The sequence below is a fragment of the Ictidomys tridecemlineatus genome, chromosome 13, assembly GCF_052094955.1.
Source record: "Ictidomys tridecemlineatus isolate mIctTri1 chromosome 13, mIctTri1.hap1, whole genome shotgun sequence".
Classification (NCBI taxonomy): Eukaryota; Metazoa; Chordata; class Mammalia; order Rodentia; family Sciuridae; genus Ictidomys; species Ictidomys tridecemlineatus.
This window is the reverse complement of record NC_135489.1, coordinates 18,990,307-19,012,578: the sequence shown is the minus strand read 5'-3', so window position 1 is coordinate 19,012,578 and position 22,272 is coordinate 18,990,307. Positions and strand designations below refer to the sequence as shown.

Below are 22,272 nucleotides of genomic sequence, written 5' to 3'. Positions count from 1 at the left end.
ATTTGCAAAAATTAACTTGGATGCTGCAGTAACCTAATTCTGTCAATACGTCCACATATAAAAAGATGTCTCTTTTTACAAATACCTGTTGTGGGTTTTATAACCAGGCATTGTATAACACTAATTATTTATTAAGTGTCCTCATTCTAGACAGTGCCCGAGAAGCTTAATATGCATTATCTAATTTAATCCTCAGTGCAGTGCTGCAAGGAAGATAATATCACCAGTCAAAGACAGTAGGAGAGGGGCATGGTGAGGCTGTCTGGGCCCAAGTCTGCAAATTATCTATTTCATGCAAACTCCATGGTTTTGGAAAATATATATTATAATATACTGACTCAAAACTATTCTTGAATATATTCCTAAAGAAAACTGGCAGTTAGTAAACATCAAATTTAGATGAAAGTCAGAATGATTCTAAATGGACTTTTGTTGGCCAAACCCAAAGGACCGTGTGTATGAACTAAATGCGTATAGTAAGAAATAATGTATAACAATAACAAATATTTCTTATTTCTTACAAAGTCTGTTTGGTTCAATACACATAGCACTGTACTGAATTACAAGTAATATAATCGTATGTAAGAAAAAGAAATTGACTAGATCTGAATAAACTGAACAGGAGAGGGGAGCTCCATCATCTCTACTTGCTGTCAAAGGGAATGGATTTATTTCTGCAAGTGCAGACTGTAACATGAGGAGGAGGAAAGATTTCCTCAACCCATCCATATAATGTATTAGAATGTCAAGCTCGACAGCTGCTGTGAGGCTCAACAAAGTTTGTAGTAAGCTCAGAGATCCTGCTCTACCCTGAACACTAGCATGAGCTCCCAGGGCCAAGGACAGGTGGAAATGTGTAACTATGACTTGCTAAAATGTCCTCGTTTTGACAACTTGATGACCTCCCCTGCCTCTAATGCCAAAATAGAGATACCCTAGCTCCACTCCAAACTGATGTGAACACTTGCAGTAATAAATTCCCCTCAGGGGCTGGGGTTGTGGCTCACTGGTAGAGCGTTCACCTAGCATGTGCGAGGCCCTGGGTTCGATCCTCAGCACCACATAAAAACAAATAAAATAAAGGCCTTGTGTCCAATTACAACTAAAAAATAAATATTAAAAAAAGTTTCTCTCACTGCAAAATCTTTCACCTAGAGGCCCAGCTAGGGGAGGGAGATGTATATGCTTTAAAGTGTGCAACGAGTCTACTTTCAATCTGGAAGTGTGTGTGTGTGTGTGTGTGTATGTGTCTGTGTGTGTGTTATAAAATCTGACATGAGTTTTAAAGGCCTTAGGAAAAAGTCAGTGAAAAACATCACATCATTAAATTATTAGAAACACAGATGATATTCTGGTTCCAATGTTCCCTTTTACAAATTAGGGAAACGAGGACCAAAAAAAGTGAAATGGCATGCCCGAGGTCATATGCATACAAAAACCCAAAGGCATCACCCCCTACCCCACCCCATCCTGTGATCTTCCCCAATCACCCGAAAGGTACAACCAATGACGGTAAAAAGTCCATGAAAAAGGGCAGCAAAAATCTGAGACTAAATAAGTGAACGAATCCAACTGCTGAGCAAAGGCCCTGCTGCTGGAATGTGTACCCAGCATGACACGGAGCCAGACTCATGACACAGTCTGCTCTAGGAGGACAGGCCTTGGACGGTGTCTTCAAGACGATTCCAGAGTCTAGTCACACCAAGGTTATGGGGATATCAGGATTTTGCTTTCAGTTACTCTATCTTCAACAAATAATTTTCTAGAATATTAGATCAATAACTAGCAAAAGTAAGGAAAAGTATTTAATGAAGGCTTTTCCTTCTGGTGGGCACAAACAAAACAGGTGTAAATTCAGAAACGGTATCCAAAAAGAGACTGAAAAAAAACAAATTCCAAAGACAAGCTGATCCTCATTAATCTTGGTATGCATATATATCTGTGCAGGTGTGTATGTGTGTGTGTGTAGGTGTGCGTGTGCGCGCGTGTGTCAGCATGCATGTGAGAAACTCTCCTTCAGTTTTTCAATTTACATATGTGGGATGTCTGGTTGTGGGAGAAGAGATTAGATATACTTACCCTGGACGGGCTTGGATGTCCTCCATTCCCCCAGGACCCTGAGCTACTTCTGTCTTCTACATCTAGGGACAAGAGAAAAGTTCTTTAGGCTTTCTTGCAATAATTCTTTCTTTTTGTATATGCACTTTTAAATTAATGTTTCAAATTAATCTCCTGTTGCCTTTAATTAAGAACCAGGCACAGGGCTACCATGATGATAGTGGCTTCTGACCCATCTACTTAAATTAACTCATTTAAATTCACAGCAGAGATGAACTGGACCCTCAGGAACCAGAGGTATGCACAGAAAAATTACTTCCATCCTTCACAATGTTTGATAGCCTCGATTTTTATAGACACGAAACTGCACTTAAAGTTTTATTAAAATCTTTTCAACAAAATAAGTTTAAAAAATACACTAACATAACTTTAATCCAAAAGAGAAGCTAAATTGAGATATATATCCACACTAATGCTTACAGCTGTTAGTTTAACGCTGCTGAATTTTTTTTGTTCTCTAGTAAAGACTTATGGCACCAGACTACAGGCATGCAACAGAAAATAGAAGCAAAAAAAAAAAAAAAATGGACTAAGTAGTCAACTTCCACCAGTATAGAACAGAGATATGAGGATTTCTTTTTTCAAGTCATTTAGGTTGAGACAACATTTTCTCTTTTAATGGTTACTTTTTTTTTAAATTAGATGCATCACTTGGCCTATGATCCTCAGCATGGACTTTGAGATGTGGAAATGGAAGCTGTTATTAAATCACAAAAGCAAGATGGTGCAGTGGTGCGCACCTGTGATTCCAGCTACACAGTTGGCTGAGGCAAGAGGATTGCCACTTTAAGTCCAGCCTGGGCTACTTAGCAGGTCACTATCTCAAAACAAAGTAAAATAGATTGGAGATGCTGCTCAGAACAGAGTACTCCTGGACTCAACCTCCCATTACCAATAAATAAATAATTTTAAATAAACGGATAAGCGATATTTTATTTAGATAAATAATGGTAAAGAGAACCTACAGGAACTACCAGAAAGTTAAAATCCATTGAACTCTGCCCCAGTGAAGTTCTCAGGCTGATCAGATTCATAACTGTCCCATCAGTCCTTCCACTGGCAAACACTGGGAATGCAGGGTGACACAGCCCCGTTGTCATCCTCAGTCCTTAAAGTACTGCAGTGTAAGAGCAGTCACTCTCCATTTAGCAATGACTCAGATTTTTGATGAGAGGCTCACCGTGAGCCTGAAAAGTTCCCCTTCCCATGACTTTGATCACAGTCGTAACAGCCAGCCATCGCCAACAGGCCCTGACAGAGCTGGAGGGTGTGAAACTTGGGTCCAGGAAACACTGCTCTATTTATTGTGTTTCCTAACATTTCAGTGACATTGTTTTTTCTCTGAATGCTCTACTGTCATTCTTTTTATTACTGCTATTTTGTTATCAGCAGAAGTAATCACCGTATAATTAATTGATTTATTTTTGGGTACCGCAGAGTACATGGTGTTACAGAACGTCTTCAGAGAGATGGAACAGCAACTGACCTATTACCACTGGACCTGAATATTCTCCCTCCCTCTCTCTCTCTCTCTCTCTCTCTCTCTCTCTCTCTCTCTCTCTCTCACACACACACACACACACACACACACACACACAATCATATCATACACAACACAACAAATCATCCAACAGTACTTCAGTTCCTTTTGGTTGGTCCTTTAGAAGACATATCATCTGCAAACAGATGTCCCCGTGGACGGTTAGAATCAGTGCACTGTGAGCTTGAAGTCACGTGAAGAAAGCTCTGGGGACGACATGGAACTAGAAAGGTGTAAAACTTTCCCCAAATCTGCTGTTTAACAACCAACATACTGGCCTATCCTGTATATGCTGAACTAAAGTACTTGAAGAAGTTCCTTACTACCCCTGGGATTCTCACATGAGTACTTTTTGTAGACTACATGGCTCTCTTAATTCTTAAATAAAAAACATTGTCAGCCAAAAAAAAAAAGTGTATAAATAACAAAATCTCTCAACCACTGCAAGTTTTCAAAATTTGGGCACAACTCAACTTCCTCTTCACCTGTAACAGCCAGCTTGGATTAATTTGAGAGCTCTTGTATTTGGCCAAAAAGTAACTAGAGGAACAGATTTGACTCCCTCTACCTACCATAAGACGGCACGTTATTTGGACTAATTTTATCTTTTCAAACAGAAAAAGGATTTGAAACATATAAAGTAGGCAGAGACCAGGAGGAAACCAGACCATGCTGCCAAGCCAGTGGGTCTCCATGAAGGCAATCCTCACCCCACAAAGAACACTGGCAATGCCTGGAGACATTTTTGGTCTTTGCAACTTGGGATAAAGGAGAGGATACTGGTATCTAATGAGCAGAGACCAGGGATGCAGCTAAGCATTCCAGAAAGGCACAAAGCAGTGTCCTAAAATAAAACACGTTCTGGACCCGAATATCAGCTATGCAGAGATTGAGAAGCCCCGTGCTAGAGCAAAAAGAATGGAGTTGGAGAAAGAGATGCATTAAAATTTGATTTATAGTTTAGGAAGAACTCTTTCTAAATACACAGTTTCTTCCACATTGGAACCCAGAATTGACCTGGAATGTTTCAAGGGACCTTTATATACATCTTCTGTCCACCAAATAAAGGAAAAATGATGGTCAAGCTGCCTGCTAATTAGCAGGCAGCTAAAACACATCAAAACTTGAGTATTCCCAACTGGGCAATTTCGAAGCGAGCAATCCACTAATTAAAAATGCTGGAAGTCGAGCTTTTTCAAAACAGGTTAAATACTGGCTGGGTTCCTTCAAAAATAGATTCCCAACCAATCAGATCCGACTGCTCTTTTCCCATCCTCTCCCATCTCCAACTTGCTGGTTGCCTGGACTCATGCTGCCAGTGCCTTCTTTTCTGCTTTCTTCCTTTTATTGCTCTCTTTTGTACAGGCTCTTCCCTCCCTTGGCCTCCTGCTAGATCTAGAGGATGAGGACAAATCGCCAGCTCTACAAAACCCAATAAGTAGAACTATCGTATGAATTCTAATTGTATTTTATCTGGAAAAAAAAATCTATATAACTGATGCTCATTTACTCATAGCAATAAGAGACAAAGCTATAGCTTGGATACCGGTCATTCATAATGCAGGTAAACATGTACTTTTTCAGTCATTTGTTTCCATCTTCCTTCCCCTAAGCTTCCTCAGACCTGCCAGTTAGTGAGCAGGCATTTCCTCAATAACGAGTCCAGTGGAGCTCAACACGCAGCCACCTACATATCGATCACCTGGCATGCTCATTTCAAAATAGTTTCTTAGGGGCTATCTCAGACCTACTGAATCTAGGACTTCAGGGGTGAGGCCAAAAAATAAATAAATAAATGTGCTTTTAACAAGGTCCTCGGGTAATTTTCATGCGCACAGGTGTCTGAGAACTACAAGACTGTGCTGTGAGAGACACAAGACAAATCCTGCCCACATTTCTACAATGGCCAGTCTCACTCCATACTGCAGCGCTCCTGTCTGGGCTGCCAGGTTCAGCAGCATTCAGTACACACTCCCATCTCATCTGCATCCCATGGGATCCTGCCTAGACTCACCTTTTATGTAAACCCTGTACCTGACCTACACTTGGCCGTCTGGTATGCCCCACTGAACATTGCCCATGCTTCAGTTCGGTCAGGTCTTTGTTCCTGCTATTCCTTCTGCCTAAACTGTTCCACACCTCCCAGAAAAGAACAGCAGCTCACACTGAGCCCAAGTGCATGTCAGATACAGAGCTAGACAGTGTAACATCCTACAGTCTCCCAATCTGATAGATGAAAAAACTGAAGCTTAGATGGGATACAACCTGGTCCAAGGTGTCAGGAAATGGCAGAGCGGGAACAAAATCACAGGTGCTGTGGGATGCTGAACCCAGTGAATACGTTTCCTCCGCCATCACAAATGCCTCCCTAGGAGGAATTTCCTCTCTTTATAACCAGCTAGGATATTCCCTCCTGTCACTTTTCCCAGACAGTGTGAATGTATTTATTTGGGAGCTTCCAATCCATTCTTGTGTTTACAAAAGAGTACAGAAATCACACACAATATTAAATACATATAATTTTTGAGAGAATCAAGAAGATAAAACATAGACAAACTGAAACAATAATGCCAGAGGAATAATTGGCTTATCAAAATGCATGCTGTGACACACTGGGTACTTGTTAGAACTGGGTCAAAGTTTAGAAGTTATTAAGTAGGTCAAGTAAAGAGTGAAACAAGACAATACCAATCAGATAAACACACCAAACTGCCCAGGAGAAACACAACTAGCCCTGATATGAAACTTGATGGAAAAGCCTACAGCCCCCCCCCCCAACAGTGGATAGAATGTGACAGAGCTGTCCACAGTGTCAATCAATGGCACTCAGGTGAAGTCTGTGAGGGGCCTCGATACTGCAGTTCACTAAGCACGCAGGATTTATCACACCGATAGCCATGGAGGTGTGCACACAGTGACACAGCTACACGTTTAAACACACACACGTTACAGAAAGAAATATGCTTAACTCTCTAAGTACCCCTCCATGTCATAATACTAGCTGGGCCCACTGGTTCCCCACAGAATTAAAACATCTCCAGGTAGAAAGCAGAATATAATATTGAATGAGAATGTTTACATCTAGATGGTGAGGAAAAGCAATACAGGAGAGGTGTGTGGCTCCAGTGGGGCTTTTCAGTAACAAACGCGCTGTCTGGACGTCCAGTTGTCGCTGCGCTCCTGTTAGGGTGCTGACCCCCTTTAAGATGGGAATGAAAAGTCAAGGTGAGGGGCTGGGCTTGCAGCTCAGCGGTAGATGCTTGCTTAGCCCATGTGAGGCCCTGGGTTCGATCCTCAGCACCACTTTAAAATAAATAGATAAAATAAAGGTTCTGTGTCCACCTACAACTAAAAAACTTAAAAACAAAACACAAAAAAGCCAAAGCCATATCCTGGTAGCCTGAGCAACAGGGAAACAGTGGATGAGACAATCACCAGCCCAAAGACTGAAATGGACTCCAATGCTCAAGATTTTTCAGACTCCTTATTCCACCCCAACTGGGTAAGACTTGGCCACTTCCATGGGGTTGGCAGCTGCTCTGGGAGGTAACATGGTAATCCAGGAAGTTTCACTGTATTTGATTAATTCTGCTGGAGCCTCCTTTAAAATGTCTGACGTGTCAGTGCCAAAACGTGAAATGTAGTTAGTTTAGGTAGAAACAGGTCCAAACACTGTGTTTCAAGGGAAAAAGGTACTGATACAATTTTTCACTTCTATGATTTTTCCAAGCATATTTTACTCTCAGGATGTGATTACTAAAATCTCCACTTTGCTTATAGCAGTCAATGGGATCAAAACAACCAGACAAACTGGACAAACCCAAGAAAACCCAGCATTGGGAACTGGGGGGCCTTAGGAGAAGCCCTAGATTTCGGCAGGGACTCAGCCTTCACCACCTCCATGGTCTTAGCAAGTCGCTGGCCTCTCTGAACTTATTTTTGTGAACTGTAAAATAAGCGAGTTCGATTTCCATTCTTGGAAATAGGGCAGGCTAGTATATTTGGACAACTCTCCCACAGAAAACTAAAAATGATGGATAACATTTTCTTACATCTTCTTTAAAATACTAATGAGCTGACAAGATAGAAAGGAATCATCAAGCCAAAATCAAAGTGAAAGCTGGAATCCAGGGAGGGAGAAAAGACATTTTTGCCCTGAGGACATTTGCCAACCTAGAAAACTTAAGGCCTCTTGGGTCAAGGAGAACAGAAGTGATAATCCAAGACCCACCCTAGGTTGATATCTAACAGAAGGTTAGGGAGCAACGGCATCTGCAACTTTAAGGAGTTACTGTTGCAGTAAATGAGTTAATTTATACTTGTTAAAAACTTAGGGAAGTGCCTGGTCCATGGTAAATAGGCCATCCCTACCAGGAGTGCCTAATTCACTAATATCCTCCAATCTACAATCAAACCACTTGAAATATGTAAAAGTGTGATTTATTTCAAGAACTTAGAGCCTCACATTTTTATGATTTCCATTTCCGCCAAACAGGTCAGAAATTTAATATAATACCCTCTTGGATCTTAGAAACACACAAATATTGAGGTTATACAAATTCCACCTTCTCCACGAACCACTCAGTCACAGCGGGAATTTAGTAATCATTATATTTGGTCAATGACTTGGTTCAGTTTAGCATACTCCCTTTATACTTTACCATGACAGCCTACTACGTGTGATATATAAATAACATGCTGTCAAAGTTGCACACATTGACTAGAGACTGCAATGAGTAAGAACATAAATACTATGTAGGATTAACTTTGATTTGAAATAAACAAGTGTGAGAGTTACCTGTGCTGGTTAAAAGTAGAGGTGTGGACTGGTTCTTTCCAAACTCTGAGCCTAGAACATGCTAAATATCCCAAACCCCACAGTTTCCCAATGTCACAGAAACAACCAGTGGTATTCAGAATTATTCTCTGAGTCTGTAAAGTCTTGCTCTTCTATGCACTCAGAATGTGTCCAGAGACTGGAGGATGTTAAGCTCTTCTAGCAAAGATAGTCATTCTGAAACTTGTTGAAGTCTGCCTACACTGTCCCAGGTCCTTCTCCCAGCAACAACAGACACCATCAAAGATCCTCCACACCATCATGGAGACGCACAGACTGCGTACATCTGTAGCTCCTACTAATTTCCTAGTCCAGGAAGAACCCTTGGCTGAGCCCACCACACAAACTGAGATGGCATATGCTCTCTGTCAGTGCCAGATGAATTTAGAGTTCAAAATATTTCATCAGCAAAGAGCGTGTTAAGGATGTGCACATTTTCATTAGCACCCAGTATAATAAAAGCTCTAAGTAGAGTAATCTGAAGTCAAATTTGAGTACTAGAACAGGCACAGGAAGAGCTAAGGAGCTCCAAATATTGATAGGCCATGGCCACACAACCATGATTGCTTCTGTTTTCTATTAGAAGCAAGATCTGATGCTTCATCATGAGTAATCTGAACACTGCCGAGAAACTTCCAGCACTTCCCAAATCCTACTGAGCAAAGGATGAGGGTTGTGTTGATACTCAAATCCTAAAATACGCCAAATATAGGGAACCCAGAACAGGGCTTTCCATTGTCAGACAATTGCTGCCAGTTCCGGCTATCTGGGGACAAATGAGTTCCATATCAAATCTGAAACTGAAAAGATACACGTGTGTGTGTGTGTGCACGGGCGAGTGTATACAGGCAAACTGTGGATATAGTGGGGATTAAGCATACTAGAAAAACATTGTCAGAAGGGAAATATTACGATACATCAGACTGTATTAACCTCCAGCTTAAATGTCCATTAATATGTCTTTTAAACACTGTTTGAAACAATAGTACTTTAAGTGCAAAATGAGCTTTTTCCAAAATGACATTAAATAATCTCATATACTTAAATCAGAATTAATTCCATTGTGCACTGTTACCCAACAGGGAAAGCATTTTCTTGCACCATGCAACTTGGGTAATATTAAGGTACCAAAAAGAAATGTGTAACTATCAGGTTACAATTATGTCAATGGTGTTCTTTATTTTGAAACTCAGAAGTCTTTTCGAAAATTCAAGGTAGACAGTTAAAGTTATGAAACTGAAATAAAAGTAATCTTGAAGACTTTACTATATATATATCAATCCCTATACTTTGGAGTTGTCAATAATAATCTAACCTGAATAATAGTCCAGTTTGAATAATGAATATTCAAAAAATTCCAGAGAGATGTATTTCAACAGCCCTTTAAATTTTTTGAGGCTAGGTAGCCAGGATCTTCCTCCTTGAGGCGGAGTCAGTCCTCCCTGGACTTCTGCTTCTAAGCAAGAGCTCAGAAACAAAAGGAGCCATGAAAACCTGAGGCGAGAGTGGGATAATGTGAATTGCATGTGTCTCCTTTGACTTTTTGAAATGTGACCATTCTAAAAGCAATTAATAAAGATCAGTCTCACTAAGAAAATGCTCTTGGTGGGTATATCTCTGAAGTCAGGTGAGGCTAACATCACCGCACTCCAACACTGCAGATAAGCTTCCAAGTTCCTAAATCAAAGGCGAAGCTACTGTGGAGAAGCGTTAAGCCAAGTGCTTGGTACCTTTTAAAAATATATTTGCAAATACCCCTCACAAAGTTGTGAGAAGTAAGAGGTAAACACTTTAGAAAAAAAAAATTAAACAGAGGAATAAATTTAAGAATATGCTTTGCTTCCTAAAACAACAGCACACAGAGCTGATAAACCACGTGTACATTACATGTAACTTTTATGCTTAAAAAATCCATACTACTGTAATGATTTAAGAAATATGAAATATTTGAAATAACTATTTGGCTAACAATTTACTTACTATATCCCCAAGTCAGGGGGAAACAGAGCCAAAGGTAACTGCAACTCTATCTTTCCTTCCTTTTCCCCCTGTACCTCTTTACTCCCCGGAGTGCTGCTCATGAGGTTCTAGGAAGGGAGCCTGGCTTAATTGAAATGACCATAAGCTATAATTGCTCAGTACAACCACAACGTGATCTACTTTTCCCAAATGGCATTCTCTCTGTTTTTTTTTTTCCTCTTCTATTTCCTTTTATACTTTAACAAAACATACTTCTCTCCATTTCATCTATTCTCTTATCAGATGCCTGACCAATATTGGTGAAAGATAACAGTTTTAAATACTCAAAATTATTCCCTAAAATCCAGCTCCCTAACACAGGAAGCTGTGTTACTTTGCTTAAAATAATCACTCCTGTAACAGATTTTCATTGAAAGGAGAATTTCAACATCACAATCCTTCCACCTCCGTTTAACACCACATCCTGTGACCTGACAATGACAACCAATCAATCTTCCATGTTATCTTCAGGGGTCACGTCTTAGTTTTAGGCCAATTTTCTCCGTATTTAGGCTCAAATGTGCAAACCACACTATATTACTCTGCAAAACATCAATGAGAAAGCTTAATTAAGTAACACTGACAGATAAATCCATTTCTTTCAGAGTAATCAAATCAAAGCAGGTTGACATAACACAGGAACTTAATACAGTTATTCCCTTGTAATTGGAAAAAGGCCCTTTACTTCTCATTAAAGCAATCTTCTGGGTATTGGCATAATAAGAAGGCTCAGAGCTTTAATACTGCCCTATAAAAGTCTCAAGACACAGAACCCTTAAGCAAACAAGCCAGATTATCTAATTCCTGATCACAGCAGAACATGCACTTCTTACCATTTTAAACTACTAATTCTTCATCTGTTACAATTAAAAAGAGGTAAATCGGTATCAACCACATACAATGGAAATCTATAAAGATGCATACACTGTTTACAGTTTTCTAAATCTACCTCCACATGTATTTGAAGAGAAGCAGCCCGTTAAAAATGAATTTGAAATACTTCACAAATGTGAAATTGTAATGGCTTGGATCAGGGAAAATCTCTTTATTTTACTCCATGAGCTCAATAGGAAGTATTTCACCTCAATTTACAGTCTGATACTTAACCATACTACGACTTTGTTAATCAGAATTATGAGAGAATGGAAGTTTAAATAAAGCATTTAATGTTTATGGTCTATTCAGAAGAGTTACTCGTCTGGTCAACTGACAGTTCCTCCAACTAAGCTAAAGCCCAGGAACAACTCTTTCTTATTCTCAAACTAAACAAAATCTGTTTTCACCCATTCACTGTAATTTTGAGGAAACATTTATTTTCACAAGACCAATCTCAATATGATTCTACCAACTCTTTCAAAAAGGGGAATTTATAATTTATTCAGGTGCTATGTAGTGATTCTCAAAAGCTGAGGATCAAAATACCTTCAATGAACCCCATAAAAAACACTGATATGGGCTGGGTTGTGTCTCAGTGGTAGAGTGTTTGCCTAGAATGTGTGAAGAACTGAGTTTGGTTCTCAGCACCACATAAAAAATAAATAAAATAAAGGTATTGTGTCCATCTACAACTTAAAAAAAGAGGAAAGGTTGAGATCAATATATGTATTTTTAAATTCTTCCTATATTTAATCTTTTTTATGTTTTTAATGATAATGCAGTTTAAACTATATAATATGTTGTTTCTGAACCATTTACGAGTAGGTAGCATCAATTACATTTACCTCTTGGTACTTCTGTATGCACTTCCTAAGAACAAAAAAAACTGTAATCAAAATCAGGAAATTCACCATGGCTACTCCCATCCAACGCAGAATCCATATCCGAATTTGGTACTTCCCCACATGTGGTAGGAGATTCAGTCCAGCGTCATGCATTTAACTGTGATAAAGATTTCATCTATGCTAATCAAAAATAGTTCCTTGGTACTTCTTTTTTGTGATGCTGGAATTTTTGAAAAATACAGCAAGTAATTTCATAGTATGTTTCTCAATCTGAGATGATCTGATGCTTCCTTATGATTATATTCAGGTGGATATAACACTACAAAAGCTGGACACACTGGCACCGGTCAGTAATCCTAGCTACTCGGGAGACTGAAGCAGGAGGATCTCATGTTTGAGACCAGTCTTGGCATCTTAGCAAGACCCTGTGTCAGTCAAAATGCAACAAAAAGGGCTGAGGATGCAGCTCAGGGTTACAGTGCTTACTGAGCAGGCAAAGGCCCTGGTTTGATCTCAGCACTTCAAAAAGAAAACTTGGGAGGGGTGGGGGGGTCTTGCCCAGGACTTCACATCAGGAGCCCCCAATGGTGAGTTGGTCTGAGTCTCATTGGTTATGCTACTTTTGATCACCTGGTCAAGATGCTCAGCACATCTATGATGTATACTTCTAAATCTTTCCCTGTATAATTCACCAGAAGTCTATGGAGAAATTCTTTAAGACCATTAAAACTAATTTCTTATTAGATGTTAGTTGAAAAAAAAGCTAAAATACAAAACTGTTTAAGGTAAAAAGTGAAAATTTCTCTCCACCCCTCTCTCCCCATCCTCATTCTGGATAATAGTTTCCTAGCTACTCTCACAAATCCTCTGTCCTGTGATCAAGTGATTTTTACAACAGCAGAAGTACAAGGCTATCAATGCAAAACTTGACTGAAATTTCTGTCCTAATAAGAAATATTCCTCAATAGTTCATTTATTTCAGTGACGTTTCTATGTATCCATCATTAATGGTAACCTTCCCACCTAGATGGGGTAGGGAGGAGAGAGACATAAGAATAAGTTAAACATATCATTGTATTTATCTATAGCTTTTTAAATTTTTATTTATCTACTTATGTACTTATTTATTTATTTTGGTGCTGGGGACTGAATCTAGGGGCACGCTACCACTGAGTTACCCTCCCAGCCCCTTTGGTTATTTTATTTTGGCACAGGGGTCTCCCTAAGTTGCTGAGGCTGTCCTTGAACTTACAATCTTCCTGCCTCAGCCTCCCCAGGTGGCTGGGATTACAGGCATGTGCCACCAGCCTGGTTTCACTGTATCAACTTTAAAGGAATTCAACCAAAATGAAGGCAAGATTGTGCAACCTGCTTGTGAATTAGTGTAATGCACAAAGCCAGGGCGAACCATCCATTCTGGAGTCACCTTAAGGGGCCGTGCATCATATCCGCGCCCCCTCCTCCACAGGATTCTAAAATTCGATTGTAAAAAGGAGAACTGCCTTAACAGCAGCACTTCCCCACTACAGCCAGGTGGGTAGGAAAGCTCACTCAGGACAGAGAGAAACATCTAGTGTGGCTCTCAGAGGCCGGCAAAATTAAACGGGGAACATTTCCACAAATTTTTTTGGGGGGATGTGAACTGACACTTAAAAAGAATATATTCCTGCCTTAAGAGATGGGGTGTGCAATGAATTAGCCACCACAGCAATGTGAGGAGGAGGGCGTGACCACACAAAGCCTGAGAGGAGCCCTGGCATTCCAGCAGAACCTGCACATGCCGCCCAGTATGGTGTGCGTTAACTTGCTGTAATCAACGTAAGGTGGAAATGGTCCCTTTAACCTTCGGATACAGCCCTTGTCACTTTGTAAATTGAACACTGCTAATGGATTTCATTCCTGACTTAGAAAGTCTTAGAAAAATGTCCTCACAATTCCATGTCAGCCAAATGCCCAAACAACACTGGCAAAGGTTTTTCTTATGTATGTGTGTGTGTGTGTGTGTGTGTGTGCACAGTCACACAAAACACACTTAAACTGACTAACAGTTCTTGATATTAATGATTGTATCCAAAACCAGATCCCATATGTGACAATGTGTTCAACTGACATCCTTTTGTTTCTAATCGGATCAAAAAGACCTGACTGAAGGGTTTCCCATTTTATCTCACAATCACGGAATCACATTTTTGTCTTATGCTTCTTTCCACAAAATTTTCTTATTCATCTCCATTAAAGTGATATATCTGGAGTCACTTAGACTATGAAATGGGGATCAAGAGAAGTTACAGACCTAAATATCAGCAGATCAAAATCGTTTTTTGAAGGGGTGCAAAAAAATCAAAAGGAAAAAAAAATCTAGAAGAAATTTGATGTGAAGGAGGTCACTTGCCATAGACTTGTATTCCTTCTCCGGAGCTGCCACATTTCCAACAGGCAGTAGCAGGACGCTGTCTGGAGTTCCCTGGAAGACCTGCTAACAGGGAGGTGGAGTTCACTAGGTAACTTGCTAAAGTTGGACAGTATTGAGCGATTCCGTTTCCTGTCTGGAAACATGCATGTTTTAAATCAGGTCAGCAGTGGGAGAAAACCGTCCATCTCCCACGATGCTGCCCTATGGCTAGAGTTGGCATCAGTGTGCAGAAGGCCTGGAGCTGCGATGGCAGGTCTGCCATGCAAAAATGCCCAAACCACGGGGCGGCCTTACTTTCACTTTCAAGTGCTTTAAAACACACGCCTAATTCACGTGGTGAGAGCAGGTCCAGCCTCGTGGGTAGGAAGTGAAACAGACTATAAAGGTGGCAACTCAAGTTTCTAGGTTCAGTCCTACCCACTCCACGGGAACACAGGAAGAGCAAGTGGTCCTAACAGGTCTGCGACTCGGATGCCTCCACCATCTGCTAAGCAGGAGGACACAGGTCAGAAAGAGATGAGCAGGTCTGCTGTCCTGCCTCCCAAAATTCAGTCTACAGAATGGTAAAAAGCTGAAACCCTTCCTCAGGAATGGCAGAAATGTCATTAGTTTGAAGGGAGATGGACGCAGAGACCCGAAGAATGACAATAACCAGGCATCTTAAGAGAAAACAAGAAGCAGGGAAGGGGTCCAGAGAAGCCTGAGCTGTCAGCAGAGAATGATGATTTATCTGATGAGATTAGCAGAAAGTTTGATTAGAAAAGATGCCTTCCTAACATAGCAGAGATTGCAATGTGACTCGAAGATTCTGTGTTGTGGGGGAAACCAGTGCCTGCCAAATGTGGTCTGCAACAGCACAGGCTAGCTGTGAGTGATACAGTGGGAAAATAGCCACTAAGCCAGATTTTATTTGATTTGTACTGATGATTTTTATTAGAATACATGGATCATTGCTTCAACCTTTCCATGTAAAACCAAATCAAATTCGAAAACTCACACATCAGTCACCTAACCTTATGCTGTTCCTTCTGCTTTACTAAAGTGGAGCCACATCTCAGCTGATCTGTCCTCGATAAATCGTTCAGCTATTCAAAACTATTGGGCCAAATTTGGGGAGGCAAGTGGCACACAAAAGACACCATGAAATCCTGCAGCTATGAGTAAGAAAGCCAGGGAGAAGAAACACGGCAAGCTTCATAAATATGGGGGGCGGCGGCGGGATCAAAACAGCAGCCAACACAAAAAACAAGGTGAAATGAATTTTCTTCATTGTATCAAATAGACCATAATTTGGTTTTAAAAGGCCCCACTTTCCCCAGCTGTTTTTCAAACCCCTTTAGTTTAAGGCACCGTACAGGACTACATCAAAGCACTGCTCTGAAACCAGAGAACGTCTCCAATTCAGTGACTAAGGAGACCCAAACTGCAATAATAATTTCTACAAATTAAAAATACGACCACCTTTAAGGCAAAAATTGTACATGGTAAACATTACCTTTGTAGAAAATCTCTATTATTTCTAAGAATTTTTTAAAGAGGAATGAAGTTTAATTATATGAAATACAGCCATGGGTCGCCAAAGAAAAAGTGCTTATATCCTACTTCCCACCGTTCCTTTTCCCTTTTTTATGAACATTCTTTCCTTTCCTTCTCAGAAACACTGCAGGTTCCCCTCTTAAACTCATAACCAATAATGATTGTTTAGAGAGACGCTTCTAGTTAACAAATCAGTCCCATGTCCAAGATGTCCTTCAGAGCTTCAAGCAATTCCTCAAATGCACAGGAAGATCTCCTCCTCAGAGAAAGTAAACAACCTTCCCAGTTACAGGCAGTCAGCAGGCCTCAAGCCTCATGTCACCTAGAGGTGACCATGCAGCAAACTTGCTACAGCCTCATCAAGAACACCAGCCCCCTGGAAAACGGTGGGCCCCAAATGCTCAGGCCTCTCGTGTCATCCTGTGTGGTGGATTCTAGGGTACGTTTCACCAGTCCCCATCTCTTCATCTCCCTAACCACCAGGTCAGGTCTATATCTCCCATCCTCCTTTGCAGTCAAGTGGAATCATGTGACCTAAGATTGGCCAATAGAACTAGAGCAGAAGTAATGCTTGCCTTTGCCAGACCCACCCCATAAAACATCCCCTCATGTACCCATCTGTGCATTCTCCCCTCTTTGATCAGCCTGCTACCAACATCTAGGCAGCTAGAGGCTGCCTAGATTCCTCCAAGGCTGGAGGAACCCAGACCTGAAGGACTACAGGAGTAGAGTCCGCCCTCATTGTCCTGTGACACCAGAGGGAAATGACTCTCTGCTGCTGAAGTTTGGAGGTTGTTTTGTTCCAGCAATTTGCAGACCCTGACTAATGCAGCCTCCAAAACAGACTCTCCTGAGTTCTGGCTCAGTGATTCTCTCTTGCAAGTAAAGCAAACATACGCAGTTAGAGCTGGCACCAGTCAGAATTGTGAAGCAAGGGAAAGTGGTCTTTGAACTATCCTTCTCTCCCTTTCAGACTTGTTTTCCCCTCTTAGCACTTCCTCCCTCTGAGCACCAAATGTTCTCAGGCTGCTCAGTCTGTCTCAAGAAAATAAACCCAATGCATTCATTACCCATTCCTTCAGCTATTACCTTTTGAACACCACTCACACTGGTGTGCTAAGCTGCCTGCTACTTGTACAATTGGAGAGAACCTCTTTGATATCTCCGGCTGTATGTATTCTTAACCATTAAATAGGAATGATTATACCTGCTCTCCAGTACTGTTATGATACTGACAGGTAATTTAGGAAAAAATGTCACCATGAAAACTAGAACACAGTAGGAACTCAAAAAAAAAAAAAAAAGATAACTCCTTTACTATGAGTACTATTATCATAGCATGCTATTTGACACCAAAGTAGATATAAGATTAATATGAAATAGGGTTCTTTCTCTCTAAAATACATATCTAGGTTGGAATAAAAATCATAGCAAAAAGAAAAGGCAGCATTCAATATTTTTAAAATGACTGTAGAATTTTAGAGGAAAAAATTATACAAACTACAATTGACTCCTTTTTTTATTTCTTGTTTTTTTTTTTTTCCCCTGCTGTTTGCTTTTTCAGGGTGTTTTGTGTGGATGCCAGTGGCGGAACCCAGGGCCTGCCAAGGAGCCATGTACCTATTTCCTAGAATTGACTCCTTAAGAAATTATGATCTAGGACTTAGTGATGTAATAGTTCAAAAGGGCCAAACAGGAGGGATGATATTTAACCTAAGGAAACACACAGCGATGTCTGAGCATCTCTCCTCAAATACTGGATAAAGGACACTCGCTCCAGTCTCTGCCGTTCAGTCATAGAGGCTACACCATCATGACACAGTCATCACTAAAACTGCACAATCCCTAACAGAATTATGGTGGGGGGGGGATAAGGACTGATTTTGCTAAAAATAAAGACACCCATGCATTGAAAACAAAATGCCTATGCTCTTCTGGGGTGTAGCTCATGTAGAAAGGAGGAGGAGAGCAGTGGAACCTGCTGTCTTTCCAACTATATGTTCAATGCCGCAACACACTGGCGACCAAACCAGCACTGCCGGGAGCATTTACACCATGGAAACTGGCAAGCAGTGCCCATGGTGCAATGTTTGGGGTATTTTTTTAAAAACTGACCACCCACCATACCAATGAAAACAATCACTCATTGTGAGGCATTTCTACTAAATTGCTTCATTTCCCTCACAGCCTCTCCTCAGGTAGGTCACATCCTCCTCACTTTACAGGTGAAAAAATCAGAACTCATGATGTTGGGCAACTGGCAAGGAATCCTTTGCCTATGCACCCTGCGCAATAACCAGGCTGCTGACAAAAGTGAAGGACACCTGGATTTCTTTTTCTCAGCATATCAAACCAATATTATCACAGAAAGCAAACCATCTGAATGCAGGCAACCCCATCCCAACACTAACTTTCCTCTGCTCTTCATTTTCTCCTCCACCTATCTGACACTTCTTCATCAATATGTATTTCCCTTCTTACCACATTTTCCTTTACACAGCAATCCAACATTTTGCACACATCTCCTTTTAAGAATCACCCAATTATAATGTCTCAAGAAACAGACTTGTGCTAATGGTTGGGAAAAGCTATGAACTATCCTGATCCTCACACATCTGTCCTCTCCAAGGCAATCCATTCTACCTTGCGCTGAGCTACGGATGGTGTGGTGGGTGTGGGTCTAGGAGGAGCTGGGATAGGTCTTGGAGGTTCTGACTGAAGTTCATAATGACCTCTGCCAACCACCTGGTGTTAAGCTTGGACCTGTGACTGGGGAGTGGGAAAAGCAGGAAACCTCTGTGGATTTCAGAGCAGTCTGAGATTCCAGAGGATCTGTGTATCTAGAGTAACTAAATGACCTTGGTACTCACCATCCTGGTAATGCAACATCACTCCTTTTCCAGCTGGTAAAAGCTAGGCCATCCTGCAAAACTGAGAGCCTTCCAAAAACAGGAAAATAAATATTTAAAAGCACTGAGGCACGAGAGAGAATTCCCCAGGCAAGAAATGGCAAGGAGCACAATGATCCGGGAATATATAGTGTGTGAGTCACAGTGGTAGACAATGAGGATATGTCCTGTCTGGGCAGGGCCAGAGGAAGACACGGCCTTCTACCCAGCACTACACATATTGCTTGTTCTGAAGAAAGTGACAGGTTCGTATTTGCATTTTGAAAATGGTAGTAGTTAAAATGGATGGGTGATTAAGGTGAAAACTTGGAGACAAAAAGACCAATGAGGAGGCAAGAAGCCACTGTTATAAAAAAGATTACAGACGATGCAGGATTACACAAAAGGGCGACGGAAGAGACAAGGATCAACAACTAACTTAACTGGGAGAATAAGAGAAATAGAGCAGTTAAGAGTTTATTCCCCAGTTTTTATCTGATGGGTATTGGTGAAGGTTTAGGAATGGGGTAGCTTTAAAAAAAAAAAAAAAAAAGTACATTTTAGACATTCTGTGTTCCAAGTGTCCATTTGTCATCCAAATATAAAATCCAGCAAAGGAACTAAATATGTGAATCTGGAGCTCAGAATAGAGACACAAAGATTAAGGTCATTTCAGTTAGAGTAGAATTTAAAGTTCCCTTATATAGAGAATTTACTGGTCCAGATAGTTAGAAAGTCCAGAGGAGAGATACCTTTTAGGGTTAATAGATGCAATGGTTTCACTACATTAGCAAGGACAAAGCTTCTTCCCATGCTCTATCTCCTCCTGTACACCAACTTCATCCTAAAGCTAGCTTCTCTCAGGGTCACAGGATCTCTGGACCTACTTGTTTTCTCAATCACTTTCAATGGGAGAGAGTTCAACCTGCAAAGAAGCAAAACGCCTCCTGAACTTTGTCCCGGTTGGAACCATTATAGAACCAATTGGCAAACCAGGCCACACCATACACAGATTTGCTTAGGCCTAGATGACCTGAATTAATTACTGTGTCCGGGCAGACAGGATTACTCTGATGGTTCTCGTCCAAACATAGATATCCCCTGGGGATATCGTAATCCCTCACGAACCACATGGGCAGTACACACTGGGGAAGGATTGGAGTACACGTTAGTGAGAAATCACAAGTGCAGACAGAGCCTAAGAGCACGGGCATATTTATAGAGACTACAGGGGAACACCAAAGAGGGCTGTGTAACTGGACATGCCCACCCCACCACTCCACTCCCTACTTGGCCTGTCTTCACTCATGTGCCCACCCTTGTCTGAATCAGCGTGTCCTCGGAGCAATCGCTGGTCGGGCCCTTCACTGGACTAGCCCAGATGCTATCTTATATTTTTATGATTATCAAACAAGCCTTCCCTACCTTCACCGAACAAACCAGAAAACTGCCTGAGGACAAGGGCTGTGTCTGGTTTGCTTTCCCCTTGCCCAACATGCCCAGCATGGCACACGGCAGGGAAGGGACTGCATCTGCACCTTTCCAATGTGCTGTGAACACAAGAAAGTATTACAAATGCTTGCAGAATTCCAAAGTTTAAAAAGAAAAAAAATTCCACAGTGCTCCTGTGCCTTCAAGAAGAACAACCTAACGTGATGAGAATCCATAATTTTTTGCCTTGTTTGTCCACTCTTAAGTAAGAAACTCAACCACAAGGAGGCCATAGTATTAGCTTGACATCATACATCTTTCTTCATAACTAAAATAGTCACTTACTTCAAAATCATTCAGGTATGAATTAAAATTCAGTAAGAAACATGCAGATCACCACTCTGAATCCAGTAAGGCTCCTGGAGTCATATGACCAGGTAGAGTTGATGGACAAATCTCAAGCTCAGTGACTTTGAGAAATTTAAAAAAAAAAAAAAAAGCAGCAAAACAATCATACTCCATGTATGTCTTATCCCTTAACAAAAATGATCTCTTCTATGGTCACTGTAAAGGGAAATACTGGCCTCTTTATGCTCACACTCATACGCACCTAGTACTTGACACGTACTATATGATCATTGGCGGCGAGACAGTGGAGAAAACAAACCTGTACAGTAAAGCAGCTTCCTGGGATCAAGTGACAGCAAGACAGAAAGCAGGTGAGAGCCTCTGTATCAGTGACCTGGGCAGCAGTTACAACTCAGCATTTCTGTACTTTCTACTGCAATTTCCCCATTGATTAACAAGAACATCATTAATATTTAAAGTTCTACTTCAATTATAATAATCAGAACACCACGGTAACAACAATAAACACCCTACGGCAGTTTACTGCTTTCGATTATTCAAAGCACTCTGAGGCATAATACTGCATCTTCCTTTAGAGTTTTATACATCAGAGAAATTCAGGGTTGGTCCAATTCCTCAGGGCCAGTTATCGGGAAAGTTGGGAGGAGCACCTCAATTTCGCCTTTCAACCTCTTTGTGAACTGCCTCTCACCCAATTTTTTATGCCATAAAAGAAAAAAAAAATCTTTAGATGTTGGCATCCTAAATTTGGATGAAGGATGTTCTGTAGAAAAAGTTATATTTCTTCTTGCAAATCCATCATTCAGAATCCCAATTTCCTAATTACTAGGGCTTTTCCTTGGGGTTAAATATGCCCCAGAAGAAAATACCACTTCTTCAATTAATACTAAGTCTGAGAAGCATTTTTAATCCATTTTCAAATGCTTTCTTCCCTTCAGCTACACTGAAAGAATATTTTTAAACTGAAGGCGCATATGAGAAATGATAATACCTATCACTTTGTAAGCTACACCTGAAATTTTTCAAAGATAAGAATACAATACGTAACCAACCCATTAACAATTTAAACCCCACCACCACCATGAAGAAAAATGTTTTTATAAGTAATGGACAATCCAGGCAAACTCTACTGTTCTGTCCAAATTACAAAACTCTCATCTTTTTCTTAACTGTGTTTGACAGTAGAACCTAGAGGTAAACTGAGTGGTGGGCACTCTTCCCATGTGGATGAAACATCTACTATAATGTCCCCTCACATTGACATGAGCCCATAAATGTCCCATGTGTGCAGTGATGGATAAAATAACAGACTTGGGTTAATTGCAAAAATATAAACACAATCACCTCATTTTAATTCACAGCATTAGTTTATCCAAAAATGCACTATGAAATCTGTCTAC

At 40.7% G+C, this 22,272-nt stretch overlaps 1 protein-coding gene across 19 annotated transcripts in view; it reads right to left on the bottom strand.

Moving 5' to 3' along the window:
- Tcf4 (transcription factor 4) overlaps positions 1-22,272 on the bottom strand; it is a 346,209-nt gene that overhangs the window by 224,332 nt on the left and 99,605 nt on the right. For all 19 annotated transcript variants that reach the window (XM_078029972.1, XM_078029983.1, XM_078029971.1 and 16 more), the window contains one exon: positions 2,080-2,141. In XM_078029972.1, coding sequence (XP_077886098.1) covers positions 2,080-2,141 — 62 coding nt within the window. The remainder of the gene's footprint in view (positions 1-2,079; positions 2,142-22,272) is intronic.